General features: G+C 48.0%; 1 protein-coding gene across 3 annotated transcripts in view; it reads left to right on the top strand.

The window, feature by feature from the left end:
* AUTS2 (activator of transcription and developmental regulator AUTS2) overlaps positions 1-17,723 on the top strand; it is a 1,116,331-nt gene extending 1,098,608 nt beyond the window's left edge. For all 3 annotated transcript variants that reach the window (XM_061208932.1, XM_061208931.1, XM_061208930.1), the window contains 8 exons: positions 919-990; positions 2,186-2,215; positions 4,232-4,303; positions 7,560-7,701; positions 11,382-11,459; positions 12,414-12,497; positions 13,641-13,863; positions 16,196-17,723. In XM_061208932.1, coding sequence (XP_061064915.1) covers positions 919-990; positions 2,186-2,215; positions 4,232-4,303; positions 7,560-7,701; positions 11,382-11,459; positions 12,414-12,497; positions 13,641-13,863; positions 16,196-17,447 — 1,953 coding nt within the window. In that variant the 3' untranslated portion in view covers positions 17,448-17,723. The remainder of the gene's footprint in view (positions 1-918; positions 991-2,185; positions 2,216-4,231; positions 4,304-7,559; positions 7,702-11,381; positions 11,460-12,413; positions 12,498-13,640; positions 13,864-16,195) is intronic.
* The last annotated feature ends 1,181 nt before the right edge of the window (positions 17,724-18,904 follow it).

Raw genomic sequence — 18,904 nt, 5'->3', positions numbered from 1 at the left:
TGTTAACAACTCCAGCTTAATTGTTAGTTGTACAGCAGCTGATTGCTTTTCTTCCATTCTTTTTTTTCCCCCCGCCCCCTTCTCCTTGTAGGCGAGCTTCGTGCCTAAACTCTTTTTTCCACACGAGTCAACTTCCTGGTGTGAAGGGATTCATAGAAGTTGTGGTTTCTTAAATCAAATACCTGCTGAAAAATATTCTAAATCCTCTACCCACTAGAAAGTAGTGCCTTGGGCCTCCAGTGGGCTTTTTGTTGTTGTTGTTAATTCAAAGGACAAAAGCCTACAGATAAGGTTGTTATTATTAATGATATTTAAGAATGGTGTTGGGAATGGGAAAGATGGCGCAGAATTACTTTAGAAATCACTTAACAGTAGGTCTGTGTGGTCCCCAAATTAGGTTCTCTTGTCCCATTCCCACCACTGCTAATGAGTAATTACTGAGTGTAATTCCTTGTTACCGTCTGCCAGTTAAAATTGAGAGTTGGCTTAATGTCTGTAAAACACGTTCAGTTATTCTGATGAGAAGCACCTGATACAGCAGATTATAATGATGTTCACTTAAGCATTTCTTGGAAGGTTTGGTGATAAAGCAAAACCCACAATGACAGGGCTATCAGGAACTCGGAAGAAGATGGATTTCAGGGGCGGGCTTGTATGTATGTCTCGCCTCTCTCTGCCTGGAGGTGCCATTGCTGGAGAGGGCAGGCTCTGGTCAGGGTCCCCTGGGGAAATAGGGAGCGGGGTCCTCACAAAGAGCATATGTGGTCACAGAGGAAAATGGATCCGTTAACTCTTGTATTCCAGAAAGAAACAAACAAAAAAGGGACGTTTGAACTCTGTCATTTAGAACGAAAGGAAGACCTTGCTTTCGTGTCCCGTGTTATATGCTTCCTAAGCTGTGGTCTAATTAATTTGTAGACATCCAACCCAATCGATGTTGCTGCCCGACCTGGGACGGTCCCACACACTCTCCTCCAGAAGGACCCGAGGGTAAGTGCAAGGTCAGGCTGGGTCTCAGGTAACACAGCAGATGCATCTCCCCAGGACAGCCAGCCCGGGGCTCACACCTTCCTCAGCCCAGCCGAACAGCTGCTGCCTTAGCTCTTCCTTCTAGTTTGTGGAAGATTCTAGTTACTCTTAGAAAACAGAATCTCCCTTGCGGCCATGTGACACCAGGGCAATGACTTACCACGGGAGAGAGGGAGAGCTTATGGTCTAAGCCCAGGAGTCCGACACTCTGAGCTTGCGTAGTTTCCACTCAACCAGCCTTCTCTGTCTCCATCTCCTAAAATTTCTCTCACATGCAAAAGAAACGGCTGTAAAATGTTTTGAATGGAAAGGCGCTACGCGCTTTTCTTCCTGGAGCTCATTGTAGCACACAGCTCTTCCGGCCACTCTACTTGTAATGTGGTATGGACCCTTTTGTGCTCTGGAGCTAAATAAAATATCCATTATACTTTGGTTGTGTTATTTATTCATAACGCAGACCAACTCTCAAAAAGAATTTGAAGTTACACAGTAGATATAATCTTGTCTCATTGATTGTTATTCATCTTCATAGTAAATGGGAAAAAAAATGATTACTTTTTCCCTGGATAAGGGCAGTCGGAAATTGATAACCAGAATTAGGTAGATGTGTAAAATGACTCAACTGTGTAAGTATTTGTATGATGTTTAGTGAACTTCTTTAAAACGTCTTATACCTCTAAGTGATGTACAGTCATCAGATTAAGGATAATTATTAAAGATAGCCTATTTATTTCTACTGTATGTCTGGAAAGGACACTTCTCCTTAATTATCATTAGTATCCAGTCTTTCAAATCCATGGTCTGAAGGCCTTCTCCCTTAGACCCATGCGGTGAGGTTTGGAAGGGCTGCTCAAGACAGTGAAACTCCTCAGATGTGTAATGGGAGCAAATTGTGTTGCCAGAGGGCGAATCACTATTGATTAAACTTGTCCGGGGGCTTGTCAGCGTAGATGTACCAAGGCTTGTGAGGTGGGGGAGGGGCGCTTGGCACTTTTGATAGTGTGAAAATGGGTTAATTATTCTCTAAAAGGGCTTCATTTAAAAGTAAAATTCTAACATTTTAATTTCCCCTCCTAATGAAGCACTACAAATTTGTTAATTAGAGCAATTGTTTGAGTGACAGGCATGTAACCAAGTTGTCATTTTCTCTTCACAGTTGACAGATCCTTTCAGACCTATGTTAAGGGTAAGCAAGCTTCTTCTAGAACTGTTTCGCGACCCCTCTTTGACTCCCGGAGGGTTAAAAATACAATTACAAGGAAACAAGCCACAGAAACACTGGAGTATAATGTTGGAACGACAGTGGTCGGGTTTTTCAGAGAGTGTGATTGAAAATGGCCTAAATGGTTTTGCTTTGAGCATTGGAGGACGCCAGGCCATGGAGATAAAGCGAACAGATAAAATTCAACTGAGTCAGATTCTCTTGTTAGTTCTGGCAAAAGGTTTGACTTGTGGAAAACTTAAGGGAAAGACTTAAGCTATAGGCTGAAATTAGGATTCCACTGAGTTCTGCCGTGTCTCTTGCACCTAGAAAATACATATCCGGGTCTATTTATTTTGGCTGGTGGCTGCCTAAGTGATGTTGACTTGTCACAGCCATTCGACCTTTTTCTCTGGTGCAGAAAAGGGCTACTAGAAGGGGCTTCCCCGGTGGCGCAGTGGTTGAGAATCCGCCTGCCAATGCAGGGGACACGGGTTCAAGCCCTGGTCCAGGAAGATCCCATATGCCGCGGAGCAACTAAGCCCGTGTGCCACAGCTACTGAGCCTGCGCTCTAGAGACCGCGAGCCACAACTACTGAGCCCACGTGCCACAACTACTTACTGAAGCCTGTGCACCGCAACCAAGAGTAGCCCCCGCTCACCACAACTAGAGAAAAGCCCGTGCGCGGCAACGAAGACCCAATGCAGTCAAAAATAAGTAAATTTATATTAAAAAAAAAAAAGAAAAAGAGCTACTAGAAGTATTGGTTTGTCTTGAGAGGTCTGGAGCGTGGCCAGCAAATGTCCTCTGAATAAATGCTGACTTCCTTGGTGTATATGGGGAGCGGGGGGCGGGGATGATGGATGGTTGGATGGAAGATGGATGGATAGTAGATTTCTCTACTTAACCCCTTTCTGGTGCATATAATCAGATAATTCAGTTTCTCCAAAGGGGGAAAAAGGAGGATGGTGTCATCACTTAGGCGATTTCAAACGACCCATAATTTTCATTACAAGAGAACTGAACCCAAACTTGGATTTAAGTATGTATTTCAGAAGCAGCTCCTTAATATAGAACCCGGAAGTGTCTGTCCTTTGCCGGTGTAGGAATGGGGCAGTGTTTCTTCTCATCCGTCCTGTTATTGTTGAGCTCATGTTTGGAGCTTACGGGTGGATTATGTAGCAGGAACACAAGTGAAGTGGCACGAGGTGGTCCCTTCCCCCCAGGTAGTGAGACAGAGCTCACAGCTACTCCGCAGCTTAGAAAGCAAAGACGTGAACTAGTTTGAGAGACAGGGGTTGATGCCCTCCCAGAGGGTAGGGCAGGCACTCACTCTGTAGAGGCCTAGAGAGGAGAAAGGAGTGATTCTCGTCTCTGTTTCTTTTTTCACTTAGAAATGAACAATGCCGCCCAACACGAATGGGCAGTTGACTCTTAGTGAAGCACTTGTGGGAACTGGGCTTCAATAAAAATGTGGTGGATTTCTTTGTTCCACTTTGGGGGTTTAAAAAAAACCCCAGTGTTGGGGGAGGTGACACAGGTTCTGTCCCCTCTCTTGCTTTCGAACTGGTTCATGGACATGCACTAATTAGTTCTTCTGAACAGCCAATTTGCATTATAGCCTGGCCATGCTTGTTCAGTAGGGCTTCACTCCACCAGGCCTGCCAGCTGGCGCCAGAAAAGAGAGAGAGAGGGGGCACAAAGTGGGATTCAGGCTTTGCCACGTTATCCTTGGTAACCAGGGAGGTCCTCCTCGGGGCTGGTTTTCAGAGGAGTAGCTGCCAGCTCGGGCTTCTGTGGCAGGGGAGGTACAGCCCACTGGGGCTCTCTCCGGCCCGGGCACTGGACTGCTGCTGAGAGAAGGCACTTGGAGGGGACAAAAGCATCTTGTTTCGTGGAAAAAGCCTCTGCAGCCAAAATCTGCTGAAAGCTTCGGGGAAATTGAAGGGGGTTTTCTCTGGAAGTCTTCCTTCTGACCACGTTGCTCTTTCTTGTTCCAGAAACCAGGGAAGTGGTGTGCTATGCATGTTCATATTGCCTGGCAGATCTACCACCACCAACAGAAAGTCAAGGTCAGTCTTGCCTTCCTAGTCTTGGGGAGGGGTGCCCACCCTGCGGGCGTGTGATCTCCCGATTGAGGAAGCATTGAAACATTCTAAAGTCCCACAGGCAGGCAGGCAGGCAGGATCAGGTCTCTCTTGGAAAAGCTATTTGGCAATCTTGCTATTAATTAGGGAGATCACCAGCAAATAGCAAAACAGAAGCAAACTGATAACATCCTGATGGTTTTTTGTTTTCTTTTTAATGATTTTGTCATCTTATTGATCCAAAGGGCCTCTATAGATTAAATCCTAAAATAAAGGTTTGGGGAATCTAATTATAGTGACAAGTATTAGTATGGAAAATACTTAGTATCTAGGAAGAGCTGTACATGAAAAGTTTTCTTTCTGTAAGAATTGGTACATTCTTTTTATTCCCCAAGCATTTAGAAAAAAAATTTTTTTTCCTCTTCCATTACGGTTTATTACGGGGTATTGAATATAGTTCCCTGTGCTATACAATAGGACCTTGTTATTCTTTTCATTTTATGGCTTTGGAAAAAATCCTTTATGCCCAATATGTTACTGATTTAGGCCTATATGATGATTCCATTAGCAGTTCATATTATTAAAAATTCCTCTTCTAGAAGTGGTATTTGGTTTACAACGACCTATCCCCACTCTCCTTCGTCCTCCTGATGACCAATGCCAGAGGTCAGACTTCAGTCAGTGCCTGTCAGAACCACTGTCTGGCTGGTTACCTTACCTATCCTTGGGAGATTTTTCTTTTTTGTCTGTACTTTCATCATATAGATGAATACATTCCATACATTACCAGGGCTTTATGATGAAATAGAAAACAGATGAAGAACATCTGCAGATGACCAGATATGACATCACTGGTCAACTTAGGGACCAAAGTAACTGACAAGTCCAGATTTTACAGTCTGAGTAACTATACCAATCAAGTAATTCCAATAAACTTCCATTGGAATCCATATTTTCATGAACAAGCTTTTAGTCCTAACAGCATTCGGGGGCCATCATCAGAATAAAAAAAGGAGGAGGGAGAGCTAGTCATCCCAGAATTTTTTTTTTAATGGTTAAACAATTTTTTAAAAACCTACCTAGTTCGAAATTAAAAAGCCACCCTCAGTGAATGAGGTCACTAAGATATCTTGCTTTGGTACCAAATACCTGCTCTTTCTCAGAATCTCCTGTCAGTGAGTTTTGCTCACCTTGACATTAGTGTTAGGCGAGGTTTTATTAGAAACCTCTTAGTTTAGCTTCATTAGAAAACGCATGTGCTTTGAAGAGCTAACTAGATTTTGATGGTTAGCTCAATTCACTTTTGTTCTGGATGATGTGGTTAGTGGAACGGTGGGTAAAACACATCCTCCTGGTAACTTGTTTGGTTAAAAGCAATGAAGGATGGCATAGGAGCCACTTTAGCATCTTCCTTTCCACAAGCGTGTCCCCAGTGACTCAGAGGTTCATTATCCCAATTCAATTAGGAAGACCTCTTGCACAGGAGATAGCTGTTCATCTTCCCTTTCCAGCAAATTCTTTGTAATCCCCAAGCTCCATTTTGCTTCACGGACCTAAGTTGTGGTTAATGGAACTGTGCTGTGTACCGTGCAGTATTAGCACTAAATAATTTGGCAACCAAATTAAAGGAGACACTCAGAAGATTTTTATAGATTCATAGTGGATTAGCAGCTTTGTTTGGGGGGTTGGCTATTACTTGATAGTGGGACTTTCATGAGAGAATTCCCCGTAGATTTGAGCAGAAATTGCATGGTCCCCTTTCTCTGTAATGTTCATTTACTCGTTCTTTTAGCCACTCACCAGATACTTCCTGGGGGAGCCCACTGCTTGCAGGTTCTTACCGCTGCAGGCTCAGGGCATGCCTCTGTCCCGGCGTCTAGTTGCTCAGAGTTCAGTAGTGAGGATCGGTGTGTGTAGAAAAAATGGTGAACGTGTTGTCTGCTTCCGGAGGTGTTGCTGCCAGCTTGAGGGTTTTGGGTGGGTTTCATCTTACCTGGGAAGGATGGGTGAGTGGGATTGCAGGATGGTGTAGGGTTCAGCGCTAGGGGATGGCGAACCCCTCTTGTCTCTGACTCTCGCACAAGTTAGATCAGATGTCTCCTTGTTGACGTTACTGTGTGACCGGACAAGGATTTACGCATGGCAGAACATGAGGGAGTTTGAGGGGGGGAGTGGGGCCGAACGGACAGAGAACATCCGACGAGCCTAAGAGACGGGAAAGGCGAGGTCGGAAACCGAGGAAGGGCCGTGAAGGACTGGGAGGCCGGAGAGCTTGAGAGGAGGGGGCGAGGGAGGGAGATTCGGAGCCTCGGCCCCAGGCCCAGGTCGAGGGTCGGCGCTCATCGGGGGCGGTGTGAGGCCGATGCCGAGAAGGCTGTTGAGAATCGAGAAGGTGGGGCAGTTTGTAAACCACGCCGTAGGAGACGCTGCCAGCCTCCAGAGTGAGGCCAGGAGGAGGAACTAGGAGGAAGATGAGCCGGTCCCTGCAGCCTCAGAGGAAGGTGAGCTGACAGGTTAGCGCAAGGGTGGATAAATAGATTGCAGTTGATGGCAAGGAATTCGCAGCAAGAGAGGTTCTGGAAGGTTTACTGGTCTGGCCTGATCTCTTCCTCAGCTAACTGGGAGTGTAGTAGGCACAGTAAAAAGCCCCCATTAGTAAAATTAATATCCCTACTTCGTTTTCTGTTTCTTTAAAAATATGTAACAACGATCGTTTGAAAATTATCTTGTAGGCATGCAAATATTTCTTTATAACTTTCAGCTACTAATGTACTGTGATCTATTAGAGCATGGCAAAGAGTCATTAAACAATTAATTTACACAGCAGAGTATTCAGGCAGAATCCCTAATAAAATGAGCTTTAAAATACTATCATTTAAAAACTTGCTGAAAGGAACCTTTGCGGCAAATCATAAACGACTTCGGAATGGTGGTGGTTTCAGTAACTAGGACATGGTTCTGTCCACCAGACCCCTATAACCTCAGAGACTGAACCCGAGTTCTGCCCCTTGACGTTTCTACTATGAACCGCGGGCCCTGCCGGCCCCGCTTTTCTGGCATTTGAGGGTGAAATGGTTTGTGGGTTGCTATGTTCTCACAGCGTTTGTAAACTTGAACCTGACGAGCCCTCGGGGCCCGAGTTCATAGAGTTGACTCAGTCTCAGGCTCCTCCTCATTCATGTTTTTCTTCCCTGTTGTTTCTCTTGGGGTGCCATCCTTTCCTCCCGCCTTTCTGCTGTAGAAACAGATGCAGTCAGACCCACACAAGCTGGACTTTGGCCTGAAGCCCGAGTTCCTGAGCCGTCCTCCGGGTCCCAGCCTCTTTGGAGCCATCCACCACCCCCACGACCTGGCACGTCCTTCAACTTTGTTCTCTGCCGCTGGTGAGTTCAGAGGGGCGAGCTGGGAAACGTAGTTCTTGGGTAGCTAGGTAAGTTATATCTGAGCTCTGGGCCACCTAAAAACTACAACGTATGTCAGTTTGCAAGGCAGTATCACAGCGCATCTCGGGAGATGGGCCCTTCTCCATGGACGCGCCCCCTTCCACGAAAGGAGGAAAAAGACCATCTCTCCGTTCGGGGGCTCATATTGCTTCGGCTCATTAGTTGCTTCTATATTAAACCACTATAACTCACAAGCATGTCAAATGCTATTGAAAAAGATCTGAGAGCTTGCAAGGGCTAATCGGAAGGAAACAATGCCGGGAATTGTGTAAGGACACGGCTGCTCTCACCGTCCCTGCCCACAGAGCACTCGGTGGTTTCACACCATGATGCTTGGTCATGCCGTGCATGAGGGTCTGAGGATAAAGAAATACAATTAAAGTAGTTGCCGGCGGTGTGGTCTGTGACGGGGAGGGTGAATTGGTTGGTTGGTTGCTGGTTTTCTCTACTACAGGACTTAACATTCTTGCCTGGTTGGTTGTAACGATGCAGGAAATTTAGGGGACAGCATGTAAAACCCCCAACAGGTCTATTCATTAACCTCCGAGAAGACACGCTTCCTTGTGCATGTGCCGAAGTGGGTCCCTGATCATCAGATCATCATCTGCATCAGATAACCTGCCCAGTCCTGCTCCAGGACCATACAGACAAAGGCAGTGGCCGTCAGGAGTATCAGGTGGACGAGAGCAGCCCTCCCGGTATCAAAGGTTCCTTAACATTCAGTCTTTTCTAAAATTACCTTCAGCACACAGTGCCTGGCACATGGGCTCCACTGGGTAAAGCTCATAAAGGACAACGCCGAGCTCATTCTAGTGACAGGCTCCGTGACTTCCTACCCACTGTGCGGCGTAGAATTTATTCTTCTGGACATAAATGTGCAGCGGGGTCCCTGTTTCTGGTCCTTAGCGAGCAAGTTTCACATCCATCCTGCCTGCCACCTTCCCAGGCTTTTATTCAAGACTCGTTTTTGGTGGACCTAAGGTTCATCCATTCGGGAAGAAAGGACTACCCACACGGCAAGCCATCACCATTCTAATGGGCCTTGTCGCCAGAGTAAGGGCACCGCCTTGAGGGTAGATGGCATTTGCTAAGGTCTCAGGTTTCTCTCTGTCAGTTCCTTCTAGGGATATGTTTGAAGCCTTCGTTACCATGGCACCTAGGCTCTGAAACAGGGCTACATGAAGAGCAATTTTTGGAGAGAAATAGATTTCTCCCTGGCTTCCATCTGAGCCAAGCAGATGAACTGGCTTCTTTTGCTTCGATAATTCTTGAACTGTGAGGCACCCCTGGGGGCCCTGGGCTGAGCGAAGCCCCGATCCTCATCGAAGCGTTCATTAGCTTGTACTACACAGACAGTGTGCAGCCAGATTTTTATTTAGCTGGCAACACTGTTCACACCTAATGAATGTGCTGGGCTGTATTTGCCCTGTGGAGGTGGTGTCATTTTTGCACTTTCTGGGTGGAGAATAAGTCACCATCTAGGGCTGAACAGATAACTCCTCAGGTGCCTTCCGATGCTGCGATGCTGTGGCTCTGACAGATGTTCTCCTATGTTGTGTGGCTTCCTCCACACCCCAGGCCCACAGGGCCCTTCCAGGCTGGGGAATAAAAAACCCAAAACATAAATTAATAATAGGGTGTTGAAGGGACAACCCTCCTCCACTTAATTTATGTTCCTGAAGGAATTTGTATTCGTTTCTGCGAACTCAGTCAAAATGCAAGGGATTCTTGGAATAGTTAGTTATTGGTAAATCCATTCAGTCCCTGTTTATACTTCTATTCTGGAAGGTAGTCTTTTCTAGTGTAAGCAATATCAGATTTTTCCCCAAATGGTGAAACTTTTAACTGGTAAGTATAATTTATGCATACTTGTTAAATTCAGCCACTTCCATCTTGCTGTTGGGCACTAGCGCCTGAAATAAACGAAGGGGGCGTCTTTAGACGACCTTGGCCCATCTCTTGTCTAGAGCCAAGCTGGTCTCCCGGAGAACCTGCCTTCTCAGCTGTCAGCTGCACGTCAGCAAGCCAGGTGGATGCCCTAAGTTTTTGGAAATAGTGTCCTTCCCTAATTCACATGTGCACACTCTCTGTCTCTCTCTTCCTTCAAGAAAAGGATTTGAGGCATCCTAAGGAAATACATACTGTTCAAGGCCAAACAAAGTAGAGGAAGAAATGTGGATAAAGGGAAAACCTAAGGAAAGACAAGCACTAAGATAGACTGGAGTTCCCTGGCGGGCAAGGTAAAGACTAATAGAGGTGATTTAAGATTATCAGTGTCCAGAAGCAAGTGAGTAAACTGGCTTTTCCTGGCACTGAAGATATGGAGGACTTCATTTCCCACAACCTGATGTAACTCACAGTGAGTTTCGTAGGGTCGGGCTTTATAATCTCCTTCAATGCGGGTCCGTGACGGCTAACACATCCTCAGGAAAAGAGATTCCACAAAGACCCAAGCGGTGCAGCCCAGAGACACAGCTTCGTGACGGCCGCTCCTGCACCCGGATTAGACAGTGTTTCTCAAAGTGACAGTCTTGCCCCCAGAGATGTCTCTGAAGAAAGTATCCCATGGCCAGATGTTGCCCTTTTAGAGACTGAGAGAACATAGTCACAGCTCCTAGTCCTTCAGTAAAAGAACCTTGCTTCACGTTTTTTACCCAGCATTTCTCCAAGCTTACTTGGTGACAGAACTCCCTGCCCCACTGGCATTGTTTCTCCATGTTTCCAGTACTGTGTGTCAGCCCTGAGAAAACCATAATTCAAAAAGAGTCATGTACCACAATGTTCATTGCAGCTCTATTTACAATAGCCAGGACATGGAACCAACCTAAATGTCCATCGACAGATGAATGGATAAAGAAGATGTGGCACATATATACAATGAAATATTACTCAGCCATAAAAAGAAGCGAAATTGAGTTATTTGTAGTGAGGTGGATGGACCTAGAGTCTGTCATACAGAATGAAGCAAGTCAGAAAGAGAAAAACAAATACTGTATGCTAACACATATATGTGGAATCTAAAAAAATGGTTCTGAAGACCCTAGGGGCAGGACAGGAATAAAGACACAGACGTAGAGAATTGACTTGAGGACACGGGGAGGGGGAAGGGTAAGCTGGGACAAAGTGAGAGAGTGGCATGGACATATATACACTACGAAACGTAAAATAGATAGCTAGTGGGAAGCAGCCGCATAGCACAGGGAGATCAGCTCAGTGCTTTGTGACCACCTAGAGGGGTGGGATAGGGAGGGCGGGAGGGAGACGCAAGAGGGAGGGCATATGGGGATATATGTATATGTATAGCTGATTCACTTTGTTACACAGCAGAAACTAACACACCATTGTAAAGCAATTATACTCCAATAAAGATGTTAAAAAAAAAAAAAAGTAATACCTCTTTTCGGTGGTGGCCAGCCCAGCCAGGAAAGAGGAAAGGGGGTGATTTATTTTCTGCTTCCTGATAAGCACGTTTCTCTTTCCCCGGGTGTTGCCTGGATGGACATCAGCTACGTTCTTACCTTAACGCGTTCTCTCCTGGGGTCCTTTGGTGACCGGGAGCCAATGGCATTGTAGAAGTTGGCTTCCTCTGAAATCTAACTCCATTATATTTGACTTAACAGGTGCTGCACACCCAGCCGGGACCCCTTTTGGGCCACCTCCTCATCACAGCAACTTCCTGAACCCTGCTGCTCACCTCGGTGAGTGCCCATCAGCGACGGGCAACGACATGGGTCTCTCAGAAAAACCTTTGTTCACTGCGTTCCTGCTCCACTTCCTGCTAAGTGGGCCATAGTCCCAGATAAGTCACTTACTACTTCAGGTGGTGGTGATCTCATAGAACTCTGAATCCCCGCCGTCCGTCTCCAGGATTTCAGCACCTCTTATACCGTGTTCTTCAAGTAGTAGATCTGTGCGCAGTAGTGGTTATGTGTAGACTTGCTGAGGGTGCGGTGGGTGAAAGCCATGCCATGGAACCCCAGGGCATCCACGTTTACAGCAGCCTGTCCCTGCCCCTTGGAGAAGATGGTGAGCTCTTGCCCACACAAAGGCACCCATGGAGGTGGAAAGAAGGACACGATGATGTTATGAAGAGACAGCATCCATTACTTTTTAATCACTTCACATTTCACAACCCTATTAATATATCTCTTCCTAGTAAAGGTGCATTATTTGTGGCCTTTATTTATTTGATGTTTTGTGCACGTGCACAAGCAGATGCAGGCAGTGGTATGCCCAACGACAGGGTGTAGGATACGTGTGCTCTCAGAATTTCATGGAGAGATTGATTTTAAGCTGCCATCTTACTTCTGGTCTATGAGAGCCTACACGGCACATTCTGGGAAGAGGGGAGACAGGCAGGGAGGCATCTGAACGTAGTGAGGCTTGAGCAATGTTCCCCACCCAGCAAAAGAGAAATGGGGCAAAATGCACAGTTCTGGAAAATAGCTTTCATAAATATTTTGCTAACCCAATGCCCAAATGCAAAAGGATGAAAACCCTTTGCATAATCTGGCGGGAGAAGTGGGACAGGTCAGGTCTGAGTATAAACGGGGCAAGGATCCCCCACTGCCTTCCCAGCTCCCAGGAAGCTCTTGTCTTCCTCACTCAGTGGAGTCCTGCAACCATGTCTTTCTTCCCAATCTTGTCTGCAGAGCCTTTTAATCGGCCATCTACGTTCACTGGCCTGGCAGCAGTTGGTGGCAATGCCTTCGGGGGACTTGGAAATCCTTCAGTTAGTGAGTACCTCTAACTTTTTAAAATCTGCCTTAAATTATTTATCTACTCTGATCTGTCTGTGGCTCAAGACCTTTCTAGATAAAAGGGAACCACGCTCTTGGGAAACAAATTTAGGTTATATCACTGCAAAAGCAGGCCTAATCAATGGAGTTAGGTCTAAACCAACATTTTTAAGGCTAGCCCGCGGTTGATATATGTTCCTGAGGGTCAGGAAAGGTAGTATAGTCAATTGAACTCCAAAGAGTTTGCTGAAGTTCACAATTTCATCCATATTCCATCTCTACTATCCCACATTTTAGCCACAGCTCCCATTAGACGTGAAGACAACTTTTAAATTTCATCTTGCTTTAGCGGGAGTGAGAAAACACACTGAAGAACAGGAAAGCAATCCAGGCTCAGGACAGTAAAGAGAGGGCAACACTTGGTGCTGCATAATCCAGGAAGACTGTAGTTTTCCACTACTAAGAAGTCTGTCTAAAGTAGGAAGGGAGTTGCAACTCCTGCTCCTGTACTAAACATGGTTTAGCCACTGAATATCAGCTTGTTTTCTTTCGTGCTATCCAAACGTCATGCCCTCCGGCTACAGGAGACTTAGAGTGCAGCTCAAAGCAGCCATCACAGTTCCATACAGCATGGAGACCACATGTGTCTGTTTGGATCTGGACCCTGTCTGGTCTCTGCTGACGCTAGTTTTGGTCGCTAAGGTTGTGGATGGGGCAGCAGTCAAATTAGCAAGGTCGTGGTGGGCAGAGGATAACCATGAATTCTGCTCTGAACTGAGCTATTGACCTTCGTCACACCATCCAAATACACTCGTCTGCATGCTCAGGACGTCTGCGTGTGCCAGATAGGCGTGATTAGGTGATCCCCATACCTGTTGGGTCCCTTTCCTTTTTAATCAGTCCCTCCCGCCCCTTTGCCTTTGGTTAAAAAAAAGAAAAAAAGCTGTGAGCTTACTTACCTCTTCAGTGTAGGACAAGTTCCTCTAATGAATCTGTTAATCTCCTTTCCTTTTCCAGCTCCCAATAATATGTATTCATTTTAACTCTGAATGCTGTTAAAAGTTTTTTGGTAAGTACCTTCATTACAGCAGATTATATAATTTCTCTGAAACCTTTTTGTTCTCCACTTCACCATTTCAGCACCCAACTCAGTGTTCGGCCACAAGGATGGCCCCAGTGTGCAGAACTTTAGCAATCCTCACGAGCCCTGGAACCGGCTGCACCGAACGCCTCCGTCGTTCCCGACCCCTCCGCCCTGGCTGAAGCCAGGGGAGCTGGAGCGTAGCGCGTCCGCTGCAGCTCATGACAGAGATAGAGATGTAGATAAACGAGACTCATCCGTTAGTAAAGATGACAAAGAAAGGTACGCAAAGAACCCGCTCTCGAGTCCCAATGGGGGAGCCCGCTCTGGGCCAAGTACTGGCCACCCACCCTCCCCGGCCCAGCCTCGTGCTTCAGCTGTAGCCTCGGCCCCTCACGCAACCGGGGTGGTGTCCCCGGCCCCCCACGTCCGAGCGCAGCCCCCCGCCCCACTCGGCCCTTCAGTGCATCGTGACCACAGGCCAGCATCACAGTTCTGTATCCAGTACAGAGCAGGCGAATCCTGACTTAAGAGCAGCTCCACACTCAAGGTCCCCGTGAGCATTAGTCTCTCCAGACATAAATCTCTCTCAAAAAGGTAGCGAGATGGAGCCCGGACCAGAAGACACACACAGCATGAATCAACACCATCTTTGCTTTCAAGTTCGTGCAGTCCATTGACTCATCCATAGGTTTTTTGCTCTCTTTCTCTCCCTTTTTTGTTTTCTTTTAGAAAGTCATGTTTCCATTGTCTCATTGTATTTTTCTCAAATTTTGTTCAAACTCAAATCCTGGGCTCACAGATAACGGATAAAATTTTGCTAACCCAGATTTAGAGAAACCTCACCAAGCAGTTTGGGTTTGGGTTTTGTTTGGCCAGTGGATAATTAATTTTACTAACCATTTTTATCTCCATACGTGGTAACCCATGCCTAAAAAAGAATTAGCCTTAAAGAGGAAAATGTCTTATAGTTATTTTTTCTGAAGAATGTCATAAGCATTCTTGACAAAGCATACCCCTTTTTTCCCCCTTTCTTTAGGCTATTTTCATTTTAAATGAACTAGCAAGGAATACACAAGATACGCTTGACAGAAAATACCTAATAACACTTTCCTTTTGGTATTTAAATCTCAAATACGATCCAAATCTTTAGTTTTTCTTTACTGTGTATATTGTGTGTGTGTGTGTGTATGTGTGTATACATATGTACGTGTTTCCTAGGGATTTAAAAGAATTCAAGTTTGCAGGCTTTAAATGAAGCAGATTAAGTAGACCACCATAGGCCATCATGCCAACTGATTTCTTTCTTATAAAAGAAAAAGACGAATTTTTCCTTCAGGACAGCATGGTAAAAATCTCTTAGCCAATGGGAGGACCGTTTATGACATGCAGCTCTGAGCTGTAAACTGCCAGAGTGAGGTGCGTCTGGAGCGGGCAGCCCCTAGACCAGGAGCTCTCTGGACGGTCTGTCAGTGAAGAGAAGGCAGGATATGGCAGCAAACCTTTCCCCGCTTTTCTTGATGCAGTCAAAATGGCCTTTTAGATGAAAAGTCAGGAAACTTAATAAAATACACTCGTCTTTATTCTTACCTTTTAAAGACGCTCTTCTTCTTAGCCTTTGCACGTTGGCTAGAAACAAAACTGGTAGGGGAAACCTCCTAAATTCCTCCCCTGGGGCCCCCTTGCCTTCTGAGCCACCGAGGCTTCCTGCTTCCCTCCTCACCTTTGCCAGGTCTGTCTCAGGTGGTCTCTAACAAACACACACCGGATTCCTGGTCCGGCCTCTTCACATTTTACCGTATTGTCCTCTGTTGCTTTGCATTTTGTGCCCCGTACTCTTAAGTCCCCACCCAAGACAGGCCTCTCAGATTCTCTCTCCTTCCACATTTCCATTCACAGATGGAACTTGTTCCCAACCTGTCCCTTGAGGTTTTGTGTCTCTGGACCCACTTTTCCTTCTGGCTTTCCTCTATCTTCTCAACAGATTATGGCTTTCTTCTCCTTCCTAATGCAGAGGTGCTTTTTGCACCCCCAAAATCCAGAAACTGTGGTTTTCCTTTTAACCCCCTCGGTGCTGCCTCTTGGAGGCCGCCCTGTATCTGCCCCCTTTTCTCTGAAACCAGCCCTTCGTCCTGACCTCGGGACAGAGATGTTCCCATAATCTCCCCGTTACTCTCCTCCCACTGGCTCTGAATTGCAACGTTGGAAGGAAGGTTTGGGGCTCTTAAAACTTGATTCTTGACACTAAAAGATCCTGAGACTCTAGGCAGACGGGCTGTGTGGTCCCGTCACTGACGCACTGACCACGCTAGTCGGTTCAGGTTTCTGAAAGCTCTTCCTCCCTGGCCTGGATTCAGGCCCGTGCCTCTTACAACACCCGCCCCCCCGCCAGACACTCCCACCCCTGTCATCCCTAGCACTTCTCCCCCTCGAGCTTCCTCTAAAATCTAGGCCAGTCAGGTCAGGGTGGCTGGTCACCCTGCCCATGAAGGGCACGTGCGGCTGCCCGGGGGACCGTGGGGGCCAGAGCCCAGCGCGGCCTCTTCCCGCCATCTCACTGGCGGCCCCTGGCCAGCCGGCAGCCCGTCTCATTTGCCTCCTGGTGTCTCCTCAGGGAAAGCGTCGAGAAGAGACACTCCAGCCACCCTTCACCAGCACCCGTCCTCCCGGGGAGCACCCTGGGGCACGGCCGCAGCTCCACCGAACAGATCAGGGGTCATTTGAGCACCGAGGCTCGTGAGAAAGACAAATCCAAAGACAGGGAGAGAGAGCACTCGGAATCCCGCAAGGACCTGGGCGCCGACGAGCACAAGGCGAAGGAGGGCCCCCTGCCCGAGAAGGACGGCCACGGCCATGGCCACGAGGGCCGCGGCGCGGGCGAGGAAGCCAAGCAGCTGGCCCGGGTGCCGTCGCCCTACGCGCGGGTGCCCGCCAGCGACAGCGCCAGGCCGGGCAGCGCCGCCAGCCGCGAGGCCGAGCCGCGCAAGGGCGAGCCGGCCTACGAGAACCCCAAGAAGAGCGCCGAGGTCAAGGTGAAGGAGGAGCGCAAGGAAGACCACGACCTGCCCGCCGAGGCCCCGCAGACCCACCGGTCCTCGGAGCCGCCGCCGCCGCCCAGCTCCTCGGCCAGCGTGCACCCAGGGCCCTTGGCCTCCATGCCCATGACCGTGGGGGTGACGGGCATCCACCCCATGAACAGCATCAGCAGCCTGGACAGGACTCGCATGATGACGCCTTTCATGGGCATCAGCCCCATCCCGGGCGGAGAGCGCTTCCCGTATCCTCCTTTCCACTGGGACCCCATCCGGGACCCGTTGAGGGATCCCTACCGGGAACTTGACATTCACCGGAGAGACCCGCTGGGCAGGGACTTCCTGCTGAGGAGCGACCCCCTGCACCGCCTCTCGGCCCCCCGGCTGTACGAAGCCGACCGCTCCTTCAGGGACCGGGAGCCCCACGACTACCACCACCACCACCACCACCACCCGCTGTCGGTGGACGCGCGGCGGGAGCACGAGCGCGGGGCGCACCTGGACGAGCGGGAGCGCCTGCACATGCTCCGCGAGGACTTCGAGCACCCGCGGCTCCACCCCGTGCACCCCGCCTCCCTGGACGGACACCTGCCCCACCCCGGCCTCATCGCGCCCGGCCTGCCCAGCATGCACTACCCGCGCATCAGCCCCACCGCGGGCCACCAGAACGGACTGCTCAACAAGACGCCCCCGACGGCGGCGCTCAGCGCGCCTCCCCCGCTCATCTCCACGCTGGGGGGCCGCCCCGTGTCCCCCCGGAGGACTACCCCTCTGTCCGCGGAGATCAGGGAGCGGCCGCCCTCCCACACGCTGAAGGACATCGAAGCCCGGTAAGGAGAGGACAGGACGGGACGCGAAGAGGAGGAAGAGAGCCCGCGGCCGCAGGCGCCAGACTCGAGAGAGCGCGCGGAGAGAAGTCCCGCGTCTCGACCGACGCAGACGGGGCGGGGGGAGCCCCCAGCACTTCCCCTTGTAAAAAATGTATAGACTCAGTGCAGATTTTGAAATGTTTTTGTATATTCTATGTTGAAATTTTTCAGATCTTTTAGCCGATTCGTATGTTCTCATGTCTCCCCACTCTTTTGGTTTCTCGTATAAAACTTTTTGATTCGAACCAAAACAGTGAAGATGACAACACACACCAACGTGGTGATAATGGGGGGGGGGGGCGGGGGGGGGAGGAGACAACAGTTCACACAATCCATCGTGCAGAGGTCTTTCAGATGAGAAGGGAAGGCTGTGTACATAGTTATGTAAAAAAAAAAAGATTGCTTCATGAGCTAATGGTTCATATATGCAAAGGGTAAGATGAAAGCTTTACTTTGTACAGATGTAAATAGATAAAGATTAAGTAACATAATACATTAATACTTCTTAAAACGTGCTATTTGCAGACTTAATATCAGTGAGCACAGTCGGCTTCGGCTGTGTTCCCATGTATTGTTCTAGACAGCTAAACCCTTCAACTATGCAATGAATGTTAGGGCTTTTCACAAAAGCCCGCCTAACTCAAAGGAGCCTTTTCAAGTCCATTTACAACATACTTAAGGTCATATTTTCCCTGAACAAGCGCTTACGTGATATGACTCTGTTTTCCTTGCTTGTTATTTCAAATGGAGAAACACCCGATTTTGCAAATTGGACCCCAGGCTGAAACTTTGTGTCTGAAGTTGCTGCTTGTGGGCCTTTGGGGGAAGTGGGGAGTGCAGCCCCAGAAAGGTAACCGAGGCCGTGAACAACCAGTGCCAGGGAGGATGGGAGTTGTCAGATGCCAAAATCAGGGGACACAAACAGGCCGCCAGCATCTCGTCACCATCAGTTACGATTTCACACACCCCTCATGTGGGAACCATGCGTTTTTTTAGTGTGTCCTGTTTCCTATCTGTACACACCTCCTCGTTCTGTAATGAGATTCAGTTACAGCCAAACAGATCCTGAAAGAAAGCTTCGAGTTTTCTCAGATGATGGATATGTTTTCACTGTATTCAATAACTGATGAAGTTAAGGTGCATATTTCCTAGCGTGGCTCGCCATGTTCCCGTCGGTAATCAAGTCCGGGAGTAGCTGAAACAGGTCAACCTTGTGGGGCCGGGGAGCATTCCAGAGGGTGAAAGGTGGCAGAGAGACGGTCTTGTGTGTGCGTGTGTTTTTGAGTTTGCATCAATCTGTCTCTTCATGATACTTTTATAATACATTCAGCCTCTTGTCTACATATTTGGAGAGAATATGACTTTACTAGCAAAGAAATACAATATATCTTGTCTACTGGACTGTAAAATATATGTATGAAA

Source organism: Eubalaena glacialis, chromosome 13 (assembly GCF_028564815.1).
Source record: "Eubalaena glacialis isolate mEubGla1 chromosome 13, mEubGla1.1.hap2.+ XY, whole genome shotgun sequence".
Lineage (NCBI taxonomy): Eukaryota > Metazoa > Chordata > Mammalia > Artiodactyla > Balaenidae > Eubalaena > Eubalaena glacialis.
The sequence above is the reverse complement of the archived record's forward strand: the minus strand, read 5'-3'. Positions and strand labels throughout refer to the sequence as shown.